We start from the raw sequence: 15,316 nt of genomic DNA, 5'->3' as shown, positions 1-15,316 counted from the left end.
AGGAACATCATTCATCCTTCCACTCGTGGTAAATTCAATCTATAAAACTTCAAATCCAGTAGAGCCAACTATTATCAAAGCCCTCATTTAGAAAACAACATTTTGCCTATGTTTCTTTAACTAGAGCTTACAGTAAACCACGAAGTTCATGCTCACTGAAATGTCCAATATCGTTGATAATGTTTCGGTTAAAGTAAAAGACTCTTTTAAACATTTCCAGTTAAATCTGAGAGAACAGTATAAAATACTGTTTAACAAACTTTACGAAGATCTTGCTCCGAAACGTTGGCGCCAAAGGTTCCTTGACACAAATATTTGTGTAATTAAAACGCTAGAGGACGCCACATAGACAGTGAGAGATTTAGACGTTTCCACCAGTGAATCATCACCCTTAACGTCTGCGGACCTTGTTATCTGGCGGAGATAAAATGTGTAGTTAAAGTAAAAAGCCAAGACTAAAAAAGGAACAGCAGTGACTTAATGAAAATGTGTTAAAAGTTTCCATCACTTGGTGTCGCTTTACAAAGTTTATACTCTGACCTGTTGGCTCCAGTATTTATGCACGTTGGGGCATAAAATGTACACCATGCTCTGGACGATTAAGACGTTCATTGACATTCGTGATGACGAGAAACCCACTTGAAGTAAACATATTTCTCAAGACAGCTGGTATGGGTATTAAAACTTTTATTACAATAAAGTAGAGAACAACCTTTCGACCTTCTTAGGTCATCTTCATATTAACACGAAGGTTGAGACGTTGTTCTCAACTTTATTGTTTGTTTTTGTTTTGTTTTTAATTTCGCACAAAGCTACTCGAGGGCTATCTGCGCTAGCCGTCCTTAATTTAGCAGTGTAAGACTAGAGGAAATGCAGCTAGTCATCACCACCCACCGCCAACTCTTGGGCTACTTTTTTACCAACGAATAGTGGGATTGACCGTAACATTATAACGCCCCCACGGCTGAAAAGGTGAGCATGTTTGGCGTGACTGGGATGCGAACCCGCGACCCTCAGATTACGAGTCGCACGCCTTAACATGCTTGGCCATGCCGGGCCTACTTTATTATAATAAAAGTTTTAATACCCATAACAACCGTCTTGAGATACATTCACTGACATGTTTTTGAAAGCAATCGCGAAAAACAAACATTTTTCTATGTGTGATAATACTATATACTATTAGGAGTTACAAAATTACCCCAAATTAGGAAGTATATTTTCAAAACATTTCTAGCACAACAAAGGTGAGCTCTATTATCAGCTTCATAAAGTACAGAATCGAACGAACTCGTTCCATTTAATTTAATTCAAGTTAACCTGATTACGTCACACCAAACATACTCGCCCTTTCAGCCGTGGGGACATTATAATGTGACAGTCAATCTCACTATTATTTGCTAAAAGAGTAGCCCAAGAGTTTACGGTGGGTGGTGATGACTAGCTACCTTCCCTCTAGTCATACATTGCTAAACTAGGAACGGCTAGCGCAGATAGCCCTCGCGTAGAGTTGCGTGAAATTAAAAAAAAAAAACAATTTGTAGTAAAGGCGCCTCCCAACGGCTATTTTAAGAATAATTGCTTTGAACTACGGTTATCCATTGTAAAGTGAGAATTTAAATGTGTTTTTACAGAGGTGCTTAATATTTAATAAGATACATGGCTATTGTTCCTCGAGTTAAGTTGTCGTTGTGTTTACACGTAATGCTTTTAAACATTTTGACAACTAGCTGGTTCACTAGATTCGGCTGTTTCATCTTCGGTATTTTCTTTCTGTTTTGTTTGTATGTTTGTTTTGAATTTTGCGCAAAGCTACACGAGGGCTATCTGTGCCAGCTGTCCCTAATTTAACAGTGTAAGCCTAAATGGAATGTAGCTAGCCGTTACCACCCACCGCAAACTCTTGAACTATTCTTTAACCAACGAATACTGGGACTGACCGTCACATTATGACACCCCTCACGGCTGAAAGGTCAAGTATGTTTGGTGTGATGTGGAGTCGATCCAGCGATCATCAGATTACGAATCAAGCGCCCAAACCACCTGGTCATGCTGGCCAGTATTTTCTCTTATTAACTGTGCACAAACTTCTCAATTTCCCTAGTGGTTGCTAATGAAATCAGTTTCATGTATACAATGTTACTTTTTGAACTTGTTAAAAAATACAAACCTAGTTATTTTTGACCATGACGTTTTAAACATACTCGTTCTTTCAGCCGTGGGGGCGTTATAATGTGACGGTCAATCCCACTATTCGTTGGTAAAAGAGTAGCCCAAGAGTTGGCGGTGGGTGGTGATGACTAGCTTCCTTCCCTCTAGTCTTACACTACTAAATTAGGGATGGCTAGCACAGATAGCCCTCGAGTAGCTTTGTGCGAACTTCAAAACAAAAAAACAAACAGACGTTTTAAAATTATATATAAAAATAAAACCAAATTCTTTCTGACCACGAATTTTTTACAATTAAAGTGGATTCCTCTAAGCCGCCACCCCTCAGATTCGGTCACCCCTTAAAAGTCAACCTTTTCGGTCAACCACAGTCCCTTTTTTTGTTTACATAATCCCTAATTATGTACAGTGGAACCCCTCTAATCAGGCCAGTTTGTCTCAGTCCCGAAGATGGCTGCTCTAGAGGGGTTCCACTGTATATACAACATACAAACCTAGTTATTTCTCACCATGTCTCTTTGCAATGAGACATACATTTACAAAAATAAGTTTGTGTTGCTGTGTGCAATCGAAATGTTTTTGCTACATAAAGACCCCCAGTGGCTAAAACCTGGGTTTCCATACTCGTGGTAAACACAACATAGATCACCCATTGAGTAGCTTTGTACTTAACTTCAAACAACAAATGTTACATTAAAATTTATTATTTTGTGGTTTGTATTCCTAAAATTTCTAAATAAGCTGTGGCATTGAATATTTTGGACATTCTTGACTTCTTTTGTAATTCTGTGTCAAACGAATGTTCTGGTGTGCCCTAAATATGACTCCTGATTAGTATTTATTTCCAGTGGTTTCTAGGGCCTGATATGTCCAGGTGTTTAGGACACTCGACTCGCAATCTGAAGGTCGTGGATTCGAATCCCATTTCCGAACATGCACTCTCTTCCAGCTGTGGAGACGTTATAATGTGATGATGAATCCCACTATTCGTTAATAAAAGAGTAGCCCAAGAGTTGGCGGTCGGTGATATTCAGTACCTTCCTTCCATCTAGTCTATATATATCCCAGGAAGAACTTTGAACGAAATTCAAAAAACAAACTAACGGTATCAATGTTTACTTTCTCACACAAAACACATTTCAGTGTTTTTTTTTTCTGTTGCAGTAACCTTTGACCGCGAGATGGCGTTTGAAGAGAACCAACATTGTTATCAGTCATAAACGCTTTGAGAAAGAATAAGGTTAAATATGGGTGGAACAACGTAAGCGAAAAAATATATGCCAGATCGATTGCCCACTTCAAACGTGTTCAATTTCAGAGAGTAATGTCTCATGTTGTCAATCTAATTGAGCTGAGGAAAGCTGATATTTCTCAAAACTTATAATCGTAATATGTGTTTTGTTGGGTGATGTTTAATTCCTGGAAACACTCAACAGCAATAAGATAGAGGGTTATTATCTATCGTGTTACCCGTATCTCGACTATTGATACGCTAACCTAGTCAACTTACTACGGTTTTATATAAGCCGGATTGCAACTGTTACTGATACGTCTCTAAACCAGTTCAGAAACTGTTCTCTAACTTAATTTAGCTGCCATATGTCTCCGGTTCGTATTATATACTTTTTTTTACGGCCCCAAAGTCTTTCATTTAGTGTTAGGTAATGTTCCAACACTAATTTCCAGTTCATTATTAAACAATGTTCTTTAGTCTGACTCTGTATACTAGATGCTATTGTTTAGTTTCTACTTAGTTCAGTACTTAATAAGATTTTTTTATGCAGACAGCTCTGTACAAATTAAAATTAATAAAGATCGTAATAGGTATCTATATGTATATCTTTATTTTTTAAAAGGTTTTTTGATTGAATGATGGAGAATATACCTGGCAACAATGTTTAGTAAATGATTTGCTATTATAAATGTGGATATCGGAAGTAATGGTGTCGCATGCATATTAGAGACTGCAACATATTGGATTACACTGATAATAGCCTTTCATCAACAGACACTGACACTACATATGTTTGAATCAGACGACAGAAGGAAACACCTACCCAATAAATAAATCACTTTGTAATGTTCTACGCATCTGTGTAGTTGTGAACATTTTATTCCGCATCGGTGTTGGCCCGCCATGGCCAGGTGGTTAAGGCACTCGACTCATAATCTAAGGGTTGTGGGTTCGGATAACCGTCGCACCAAGTACGACCGCCCCTTCAGGCGTGGGGGCGTTATAATATGACGGTCAATCGAACTATTCGTTGGTAAAAGAGTAGCCAAGGTGTGGGCGGTGGGTGGTGATGACTAGCTGCCTTCTCTCTAATTTTACACTGCTAAATTAGGGACGGCTAGCGCAGATAGCACTCGTGTAGCTTTGAGCGAAATTCAAACAAACAATACATCGACATAATGACTCCTATCAAACACTCGAGCTATAAATATAAATTATAAGACGAATAATGTACAGATACAACAATATAAATGTGAAAATTAACAATGCACATGTACTACAACTATGAAAATCTAACAAACACACGTGCTACAAGTACAAAAGAGATAATTAACAATGCACATGTACTACACGCACAAATAAAAAAAAAACTAACCATACCAACATTTCAGAGTCGGCCGATAGCCAGGACGTAACCCCCTATAACTTCTTTGGAATCAAGTGGAAAGGTTAATTTATAAGGTTAGACCACCGTCCCCTAGACATCATCAACCAATAATGGTTTTGAAACAAAAACGGGAACAAATTACACCAAGCACCTGCCAGATGTAAGAGCACGCTTCACAGAAGAACAACAGTTAATTTGTCCACAGATGGTGCTAAGAGCATGATTCACAGAATCGAAATGGACACTTTGTACAGCGTAGATAGCCCTCATGTAGCTTTGCGCGAAATTAGAAAAAAAAAAAAGCAAAACACTTTCGCCATGGATAGTGCTATACACAACATTAGGACAATAATTATTAGGAGTATCTTTTATAAAGAGGCCCAACACAGCACCCTAAACATAGGTCTAGATTTTAAAACATTAACATTTCTTCGTAAAGATAACTATAAATATTTACGTAATCAAAACGAGCTATAAAGTGCATAGATATCTAACTTAACTTTTGATGGGAATTCGTGATGACGAGAAACCCACTTAAAGTAAAAGTTTATCTCTATTTTAATAAAAGTTTTAATATCCGTACCAGCCGTCTTGAGATACATTTTTAGTGGAAATGGTTGATTATTTAATAGCCTTTTTTAGCCAGCAAAAGAAATACATAAAAATATAATAAAATGTGGAGCATGCATGAGAATTTGTCTGTTTTAAGTCAGTATTATATGAAGTACCAAGATTAACACGTTAGACTAGACAACGTGTCGCTGTTAACTGTTTATATTTACTTAACTTTCGGTTTCAGTAAGGAATTTTCACACATATTGTTCTCAAGCTATGGGGCGCACTTCCCTAGGAAGGCGCCAGCTGCACGTCATTCCCCCCCCCTAAGATTTTGTGATTTAAAAAAAAATCTGCTAGAAAAAAATTGAAATATAAAAAGTAAAGAAAAATATTGTAAATAACTTTTGTTTATCTTGCCAGGTGGCACTTCTTAGCAACCGTGACACTTTAAACTTACCCAAAGTTGTTTATCCCGCGCAATCTCTCACATTGTAAAGTAGGTGTGTTGTTTTCTTTTTCTTAGCAAAAAGAAGTCTAGTATGTTGTCAAAGTTTGAGAATCTTTGTTATAATTATTTTGTGTCTGTTTATACAGGATGATAGAATATAAACAAGGTAAACTGAAGAACATCAGTGGAACGACTGGAAATATGATCAGATATGAAAAAAAGAGCGAGAAATATACAGAAAACGTGATTAAGTAACTCAGGTTCACACTTTATATGTATATATAAAGCTTGGTGTGCATGTATACGTGTGTTTTTCATAACAAGGCCACATCAGGCTATCTGCTGAGCCCACCTATGGGAATCGAACCCCTGATGTTAGCGTTGTAAATCCATATCCTTACCGCTGTATTAGCGGAGGACGTATAAAGCTTGGACAACAGAAGAGTCACACAGCCTAACGATGTTGTTGTTGTTTTGAATTAAACACAAAGCTACACAATGGGCTATCTGTGCTTTGCCCACCACGGGTATCGAAACCCGGTTTTTAGCGTTGTAAGTCCACAGACTTACCGCTGAGCCACTGGGGGGCAACACAGCCTAACGAACAGATGGTTATCATCTGTTATTTGTTGTGCCTGTGAAGATCATTAATATACAACAGGGTCGTTTCCAGCACTACAGGGTGTGAGTGTGTATACAAGAGTATTTTTAGGGGGTAAAATGGGGCTTTTTCTTCTACACAAAGTATTTTATTTCATGTGAATATTAAGTTTTTCCGTTTTTTTAACTCAGAAGACAGTGGACTTTTTGTAATATTTGGATGGTCGTTGTGAACTCCTTCCCCTTTCCCTCGCCGACTATGCCTCACATATATATATGGGGAATCGGGGGGTTGACGAAACGTTTAAAAACAGTCATGAATAATTTCAAAAGGAAGCAGGTCAGTTATAATTGGTAATATATTTCAATCTTCTGTAAATATTTGTTCAGTGTACGAGCCAGAAATAAGTGTTAACGAATACACACATAAACTCGTCGTCTGGTCAACACTATCATTTATAGAAAAACAATTACTGTTCTTGTTTTAACTCGTTATACAATAAACAAAGAAAGAAAAAGCCGTGGTGAATCGGATACGTTATGGTTGCTGATAAAAGTGAGTAAACAGTATTGTGTATTTCATTATTTGTTTTATTACAAATTACAGTTTTCACAGCAAGGAAACTCGAGACGAAACTTTTAATGTTACCAATTACTCAATAACTGACGAAAGACAAACATTTTATCTGGAGACCTAAAATGAGAAGCATTTTAAAAAAATGACAAAGTACATTTAATCAATAATTCTACTTCTAGAACAACTGAACTTTAGGCTATTATTGTTCCTGTTTTCCAATTCAGTACCATTGTATTTTGTATTTTTTTTACAATTAGTTTTTAAGAATTTAAGATCAGTTCTTAATATGGCATCAACTGTTGTTTGTTATATGTAATTACTGATCTATATGCACATATACCTCTTATATTATTGTCCTCCCAGTAACAGAGAGGTATGCCTGCGGACTCAGACCGCTAGAAACCGGGTTTCGATACCTGTGGTGGACAGAGCACAGATAGCTCATTGTGTAGCTTACCAAACAAACAAATAACATCGTTATTACTTTTAGGTTTAGTTCACTTTAAGTCTAACCTCATGTTCTTTGAAAACTTTATTACAATTCCACTCTCCATCAAATACACAGATATTTCAGATGTTGGAGTACATAAACGAAATAATACAGTATAAACTGACGTATTAAGATTATTTAATTAGATAAGACCAACACATAATCCTGTTATATTAAACCTTCTGAAACGACCGCAAAAAGAGTTTTGGCAATTTCCCCACTAACGGGCTATGAAAATGTGGTGGCGTTATAATGAGACGTTCAATCCCACTTTTTATTAACAAAAGACTAGCCCAAGAATTGGCGGTTTGGTTGGTGATGTTTACTGATGAGTTATGGACGGCTAACGTAGATATTCTTCCTCTTTAGTTTAAAATAGTTTTTCAAGTTTATATGATATAAAAATGATGAATAATTATCAAAAATAACTTATTCATTTTTAACGTTAGGAAATGAACTACGATAGATATGCCAATAACGCTTTGAATGTAAAGCTATCGGGAACGTCATACTCGGATTGACAAATCACAGCCAGGCGAAAGTCTGTAATGAGCTGCTTGTGACTATATTTTAAAACCTAGACTAGCCGCTGAACAGGGGCAGTTCTGGTTAAAACGGTTATTTTTAACACTCCTACGAAAATTGTGGCCTAATAGGCCCCAGAGCAACTTGAAAGGTTATTAATATTAGGCTAATAATTTTGTATTTAAATGAAATTGCCATTAACTGACCCTATCCCTATATATTTTAAGGAGCAATAATATTTTGACTTTTCAGATATTTGCGAAATAATATTTAAAAAAAATTTTTTAAACATCCACTAAGGGTATTTTGGGGCCTAATAGGCCCCAGATCAAAAAACATAAAAATGACTTTATTTATTTCCTGAATAATTCTAGAACAGGCCTGGGCAACCGAAAAAAGCAAATTATAATAAAAATATATTAATTTTACAACTTCTTTTCAAAAGATGGATATTTAGGATAATAACTCTACTCCAACAATAATTTTAGACGGTCCTGATTATTGCCTAGTTTGCCCACGCCTGTTCTAGAACATTCTAGAAACTTTACAGAAGTATTTAGAATAATCTAGAATATTCTAGAAGAATCCACAAATCCTATATATATATAGGAGCTGAAATCTTCAAACCGTGTTAAAAATGATATCTCTTGATGAAACTGTACATTTACTAACAAAACCATCCAACGATGAAAGTGAACATGATAATGTCGAAGACTACTCTGAACGTTGTGATGATGATCCTTCTGAAGCCGAAAATGATGAAGAAATCGCGCCGTACCCTTCTGAAAGTGAAGAAAGTAATCAAGAAGATCTTACTACGATGCCAGTGAACGAACTTTTGTCCAAAGATAAGAATTTTAGTTATTCAACAACACCTTCAAGGATCAACAGGAGAACCGCAGCTCTCAATATATTCAATGGGAACCCAGGCATTACAAGGCAAGCTGCTCCAAGAGTCTCTACACCATTCGAAACATTCAAAATTTTCATCTCTGATAATATGATGGAACAGATCATTCACTCAACAAACACCGTCATGAAAGAACCAATTTTTGAAGAAGACCTCTGGAAATGGATCGCAGCTAATCTTTTCCTTGGAATAAGCAAATCCAAAAATGCATCGATAGACGAAATGTTTTCAACCGAATTCGGTTTGCCATTTTTGCGAAAACTGATTACACAAGACAAATTCAAAAAAACGTGCTCAAAAATCAGATTTGACATCCACTCTCAAAGAAATAGAGAAATCAAAGATGCCGCCGTCTCTGGAGTCTGGAATTTTTTCATTGAAAATTGCAAAAACAGTTACAACCCAAACGAATACCTGACAGTGGATGAACAACTATGTAACTTCAAAGGAAGAGTTGGCTTCAGAACATACATTCCGACAAAGCCAGGCAAATACGGAATAAAGATTTGGTGCCTAACAGATGCAAAGACAAGTTACCTCCTCAACGCTCAAATTTATACTGGAAAGGTTGGAAATACAACAGAAACAAATCAAGGAGAAAGAATAGTCAGAGAACTGAGTCAGCCATTTCTTGGAAAAGGAAGGACAATAACGACAGATAATTTCTTCACAACAATGACACTTGCCAAGTACCTACGAACAAAAAGAACAGGACTTGTTGGAACCATACGAAAATCAAGAACCTTCCTGCCTCCTGAAATAAATGCAAAATCTAGAGAGTTATCACCAAAGTTTTTCTACCATGACGACATCACTCTTCTCAGGCACTCAGACAAACCAGGAAAATATGTGCTACTACTGAGTTCTCAGCATCAGTCTGGTGAAGTAGAAGAGAATGGAAAGCCCGAAATCGTCAATCTTTACAATGCAACGAAGGCAGGTGTCGACACTCTCGATCAACTGGTGAGATATTATACAACAAAGAGGCGATCAAAGCGCTGGTCAGTCTGCATATTCTATAACATTCTAGATCTTGCTGCGTACAATGCTTTCGTTCTATACTCGACAAAATATCCAGAATTTCTTCGTCAACATAAATCAAGAGCCAGAAGAGAATTTATACGGCAATTGGTGCTTGAAATCAAAGAAATTTACTGCAAAGATAATGACAAAACAACCTCATGTGAACCGCCTGCAAAGAGGGCAAAAAGAGGACCATGCCATTTGTGCGGCAGATCAAAAGATAGACAGTCGAAAATTGTTTGCTCAAATTGTAAAAAAAATGTTTGTCAGAGCCATTCTAAAGTTGTTTGTAATGAATGTTGCTAAATCACTGTGTTTCTATTGGAAAAATACATGGGGCCTGATAGGCCCCAAAATCACTTTAGTGGATGTAAATATTTTTTTCGTAGGAGTGTTAAAAAATAAGTTTTATGTTTTTCTATTTTTATTACGTTTTTCATATTATGTTATTCTTCAAGTACAGAATAAACTAACTAAAACCTACCTACAAGGTTTGTTTATATTTCTTTACGCTTGGTTTGTTTTCTCATTTAAGATCAAAGTCACACTAGACTATCTGCTTTATTCATCACGAGGAATCGAACCCAGGATTTTAGTTGGGTATGTCCGGAGACATAACGCTGTCCCACCGGGTCTTTCTGTTCGTAGGTAAACATTTGAAACCCAGATGTTTCAGAACATTTTGTAGATTTACAAAGTCTTCCGCTGTGACCACGATAAGTCTTCTGATTTACAATGCTAAAATCAGGGGTTCGATTCCTCTCGGTGGACACAGCAGATATTCCGATGTGGCTTTGCTATAAGGAAGTACACAAAAATATTAGTCAACCATATTTTATGTACATATGCAAATATAATAAAATCTTAGTATTATATAATATAAATTAAAAGTCGACAATGATACTAATATATAAACTAATACACAACGGTTGCTTGTTTTAACGTAAAGCTGCGCAATATGTATGCGTTCTACTCACCGTAAGGAATTGAACCCTACTTTGTTTTTTGTTTTAATTTCGCGCAAAGTTATACGAGGGCTATCTGCGCTAGCCGCCCATAATTTAGCAGTGTAAGACTAGACGGAAGGCAGCTAGTGATCACCACCCACCGCCAACTCTTGGGCTACTCTTTTACCAACGAATAGTGGGATTGACCGTAACATTATAACGCCTCCACGGCTGAAAGGGCGAGCATGTTTGGCGCGACGGGGATTCAAACCCGCAACCCTCGGATTACGAGTCGAGTGCCTTAACCACCTGGCCATGCCGGACCCTTGAACTCTAGATATTAGGGCTGTACGTTCATGCGTTTACTGCTGTCCCACCGTTGGACTGCAAATGAAGTTTTGAAAAGTTACCCAACATACGGATGAAAACGGGTAATCTTATGAACCTCGTATTAATTAAAAAATATTACTTTATGTAAAATGATATCAAAGACTTTTGAAGTAATTATGACTCAGACCAAATACAAAATTAAAAACGAAAACAATAAATAACAGTGGATTAACAATAGAGTTATTATTATACATGCCACCAACATGTCATGTTGAGGAACGTGAATGTGAAATTTTTATGCATTAGTTTTTGGTTTGTGACTTCTGATTCATTTTGCACTGATGATTGGTCTTCACTTCACACATATAATTTCAAAAAAAGTACTTTTTTGCTTATAATTGCAGAAAAGCGTTTATATTTGACTGGTACGAGTCGGTAAACTCAGATTAGACACATCACGCCGTACATCAGTAAAAAAAAGACAAAATCAATCAATCACACACGCACAAATACAACAACAATAATAGTTTAGTTTCTAAGAAACCGTATAAGATTTGTGTACGTTGTTAACAAAGTATCCTGACGTCATCTGTACATCAATTGTTGGGTTGTACTGACTGTAATATATTTGAGGACTTCAGTTTATTGATACTCAAGCCATTATGTACTACCGTGTAAGTACAAGTACCAATGTTGATGTGTTTATATTTCATGGTAAAAGGAAACCAAACTTAACGGGAATAATATAATAGTGTATTCTGGAAATGTGTTCACGAAAAAAAGTAGTTTAACGTAAAGATCACATGTTTTAATAAAGCGTCCAGTCATACTCACTGAGTGATCCCAGCGTTCATCCAAGGCTTAAATTTCTTTTGCCAGTTTTGTTGCTTTGTACAATGTCAGTTTTGTTTGTCTCACGCTTTTTCCTAATCTATTTTTCACTTATTTGTTATTAATACATATAATCTTGCTATTTAAGAACTGCTTGAAGTTCTGCCCGTGTCGGAATGTTGTTTATTTGTTTCGGCAATAAGTCTTTCCAACAACACAAATAAATAACCCAAATTAATGAGTAATGAAAACATTGCTGTTCGAACTAGCTTCTATATCTCGAACTGGAATTGTTGGCTGCATTGATGTCCTGCGTTAGTTTTCATACATTTTAAGTGTTTTTTTTTAGTAGAAAAATAAAAAACGCGTAGGATATCGAGAGGGATACAAAAGTGACCAGGTATCGCCTTATGACCTTTACAGTTGGAAATACCAGATCATTTTGTCTCTGAAGGTTCGATGAAAGCTTCTTGACAACGCATTCATGTTATTTTGTTTTTTTAGTGTTTTGACTTGTAAAATCTCATGTTCTTTTTCTGTACACATTGCTGTATTTCATTGGTTTTTGCTGAGTGGTTTCATGTACCCCCCTCAGTGGCACAGCAGTATGCATACTTACAACTCTAGAAACTTGGTTTCGATACTAGTGGTTGGCAGACCACTGATAGTATCGTGTAACTATGTGCTTAACTCAACCAAAACCAAAACAAACTGAGTGTTTTCCGGATAACGAGATTTAAAACATTATTTCTTGGCTTAGCTGTTTTATGAGACAACAACAACATATTTATTGAATGTCTGTCGTCACTGAGATTTACCAAGTTCGCTGCGTAGCCATACACAATCGTCCAAAGACAGTTATGTAGACAGACACTCCCAGTTTAACCCTGGAAAAGAAAGGTTCATCTTATCCTTCACCTCTTCACTATCAGACAAACTGTCGTTGTCTGTACTTGCAATTCGATATTCCTGTAAAAATAAATCTTTCTCATTCACTTTTTGTGGTCCGATGCCCACCCAAGCTTTTGGTTTGGTTACCTCTTTTTCTTTAGCGTTTTCGAACAGCTTTACGTTCAATGAGACTACTTCATTCAAATGTGTCTCACTGTTCTTGAGTTCTTCAGTTTTCGACCATTTCTATTACTAGCAGTGCCATCTATGCGTTTCATTGTTTGGTTTGTTTCGAATTTCGAGTAAAACTACTCCAAGGCTATCAGTTCTAGCCTCCCTTCATTTAGTAGTGTAGCTACTCTTTTATCAATGAATGGCAGATTCTAAGAAGGAATTCGAACCTGTGATCCACAGGTTGTGAGTCGAGCATTCCTTCAACTCCTACTGAAATGAAGAATCCCATCAATGTTTCGGATGAAATATTGTTGACCAGCCAATGCTTTGACTTCTGTACATTTATCATGTGATATGTCAGTCCTTGGAGCCATGAAAGGGTTAAGTCTCCAGTCCCCATTCTCCTCTTCAAAAAACAAACAAACAAAAACTACACTTAACTCTACTTCAGGTTAAGGAGCAAGCTAGCTTGAGAAATAGTATTTCTCGAAAGGTCAGAACTACATGAAGGCAACTTTTGAATACAAACTAAATCAGATTAGGTTTGCCATTAACCATTTATCACAGGTTTATACTTTTACATTTATACTTCACTTATGTGATACGAGTGGCCAGTCTGGTAACTAATGTGTGATGCATTCTAGACAATTCTAAGAACAATCCATCCAATGAGATAATCAAGTTATTGTTCCCACCCATAAATACCCGCTTAATATGCTTAATGTTGTGTTTTTTACTTATGACTAGATGTATTCAATTATTTATCATATTTATTTCTTTTTAAATAATAGTTTATTATTTATAAAAATCGTCGATTCGCTAGAACCAAAGTATCTGTATTCTAGTGATAACAAGGCAAGAATAAGTGTTGAATTTATGTTTTGATCTTAAATTATTCCAAACTTTAGTTTTCAGTTTACTTCAAATAACAAACATTATATATAAGACAAAATATCTAATTCCATAGGAAAACTTGATTTCTATTATTTAGATTCGTCACGAAGTGAACGATTGGTAACGTTTGTTTGTTTGTTTTGAATCTCGCACAAAGCTACTCGAGAGCTATCTGTGCTAGCCGTCCCTAATTTAGCAGTGTACGACTAGAGGGAAGGCAGCTAGTCATCACTAGCCACCGTCAATTTTGGGCTACTCTTTTACCAACGAATAGTGGGATTGACCGTCACATTATAACGTCCCCACGGCTGAGAGGGCGAGCATATTTGGCGCGACGGGGATGCGAACCCGCAACCTTCAGATTAGGAGTCGCATGCCTATGCCTTAACACGTTTGACCACGTCGGACCCGATTGGGAACGAATAACTACAAATCAGGCTTATTTATTGTTTTATATTGATGAAGGGCCCATCTTAGCCACGTGGTTAGGGCGCTCGACTCGTAATCCGAGCGTCACAGGTTCCCATCTCTGTCGCGCTAAACATGCTTGCCCTTTCAGCCGTGTGGGCGTTAAAATGTGACGGTCAATCCCACTATTTGTTGGTGAAAGAGTAGCCCAAGAGTTGTCGGTGGGTGTTGATGACTAGCTGCCTTCCCTCTAGTCTAACACTGTTAAATTAGGGACGGCTAGCGAAGATAGCCTTCGTGTAGCTTTGCGCGAAATTGGAAACAATATTAATATCGATAATTTACGTCTTATATTTTGACATAATTCAGGTTTCATAATTAATATCACATATATATTTTTCATTTAAATGAAACTTAGAAATAGCTATGCTTATTTGTTCATGTTGATATATATGATCATATCTTTGTTCTCATTACCCATAACTCTCATATCACACTTTTCGCAGACAATTGTCATTTGACTTGAACTACGCTCCATTATTTCATTTTCGTTACTGCTCGTGTAAATCATAGCATAAATACGTATTATCCAAACGTTACGTGCGAGAATACAATACGCAAAAACTTTAATTAAGCCTCTGTCATCGCCCTAACCATAAAAAACAAATCTTATGAATTGAATGTAGTACTGTAACTGGTTCGTACAAGCGTGTTTATCACGTAATAAACAAAGATATAATTTAAAATCACGTACTCCATGTAGCCATTATAAAAATGTTTTGTTTTTCCTACTGGTAAAATACACTGTGAACTTCAGTTGATAATATAAGCAAACAAACTGTAGGCTGTTCTATAATTGCACCATTTATTACTACAATATGCTAAAAATAAGTCTTGCTGTAACAATGTCTTTTGTGTAC

General features: G+C 36.6%; 1 protein-coding gene across 1 annotated transcript in view; it reads left to right on the top strand.

Moving 5' to 3' along the window:
• The first annotated feature begins 426 nt into the window (after positions 1 to 426).
• LOC143235193 (ras-related and estrogen-regulated growth inhibitor-like protein) overlaps positions 427 to 15,316 on the top strand; it is a 30,470-nt gene continuing 15,580 nt past the window's right edge. The window contains exon 1 of the mRNA XM_076473121.1: positions 427 to 669. Within this exon, the coding sequence (XP_076329236.1) occupies positions 624 to 669 (46 nt within the window). The 5' untranslated portion in view covers positions 427 to 623. The remainder of the gene's footprint in view (positions 670 to 15,316) is intronic.

Source organism: Tachypleus tridentatus, chromosome 12 (assembly GCF_004210375.1).
Source record: "Tachypleus tridentatus isolate NWPU-2018 chromosome 12, ASM421037v1, whole genome shotgun sequence".
Classification (NCBI taxonomy): domain Eukaryota; kingdom Metazoa; phylum Arthropoda; class Merostomata; order Xiphosura; family Limulidae; genus Tachypleus; species Tachypleus tridentatus.
Note: the sequence above shows the minus strand (reverse complement) of the source record. Positions and strands in the feature narration are given on the sequence as shown.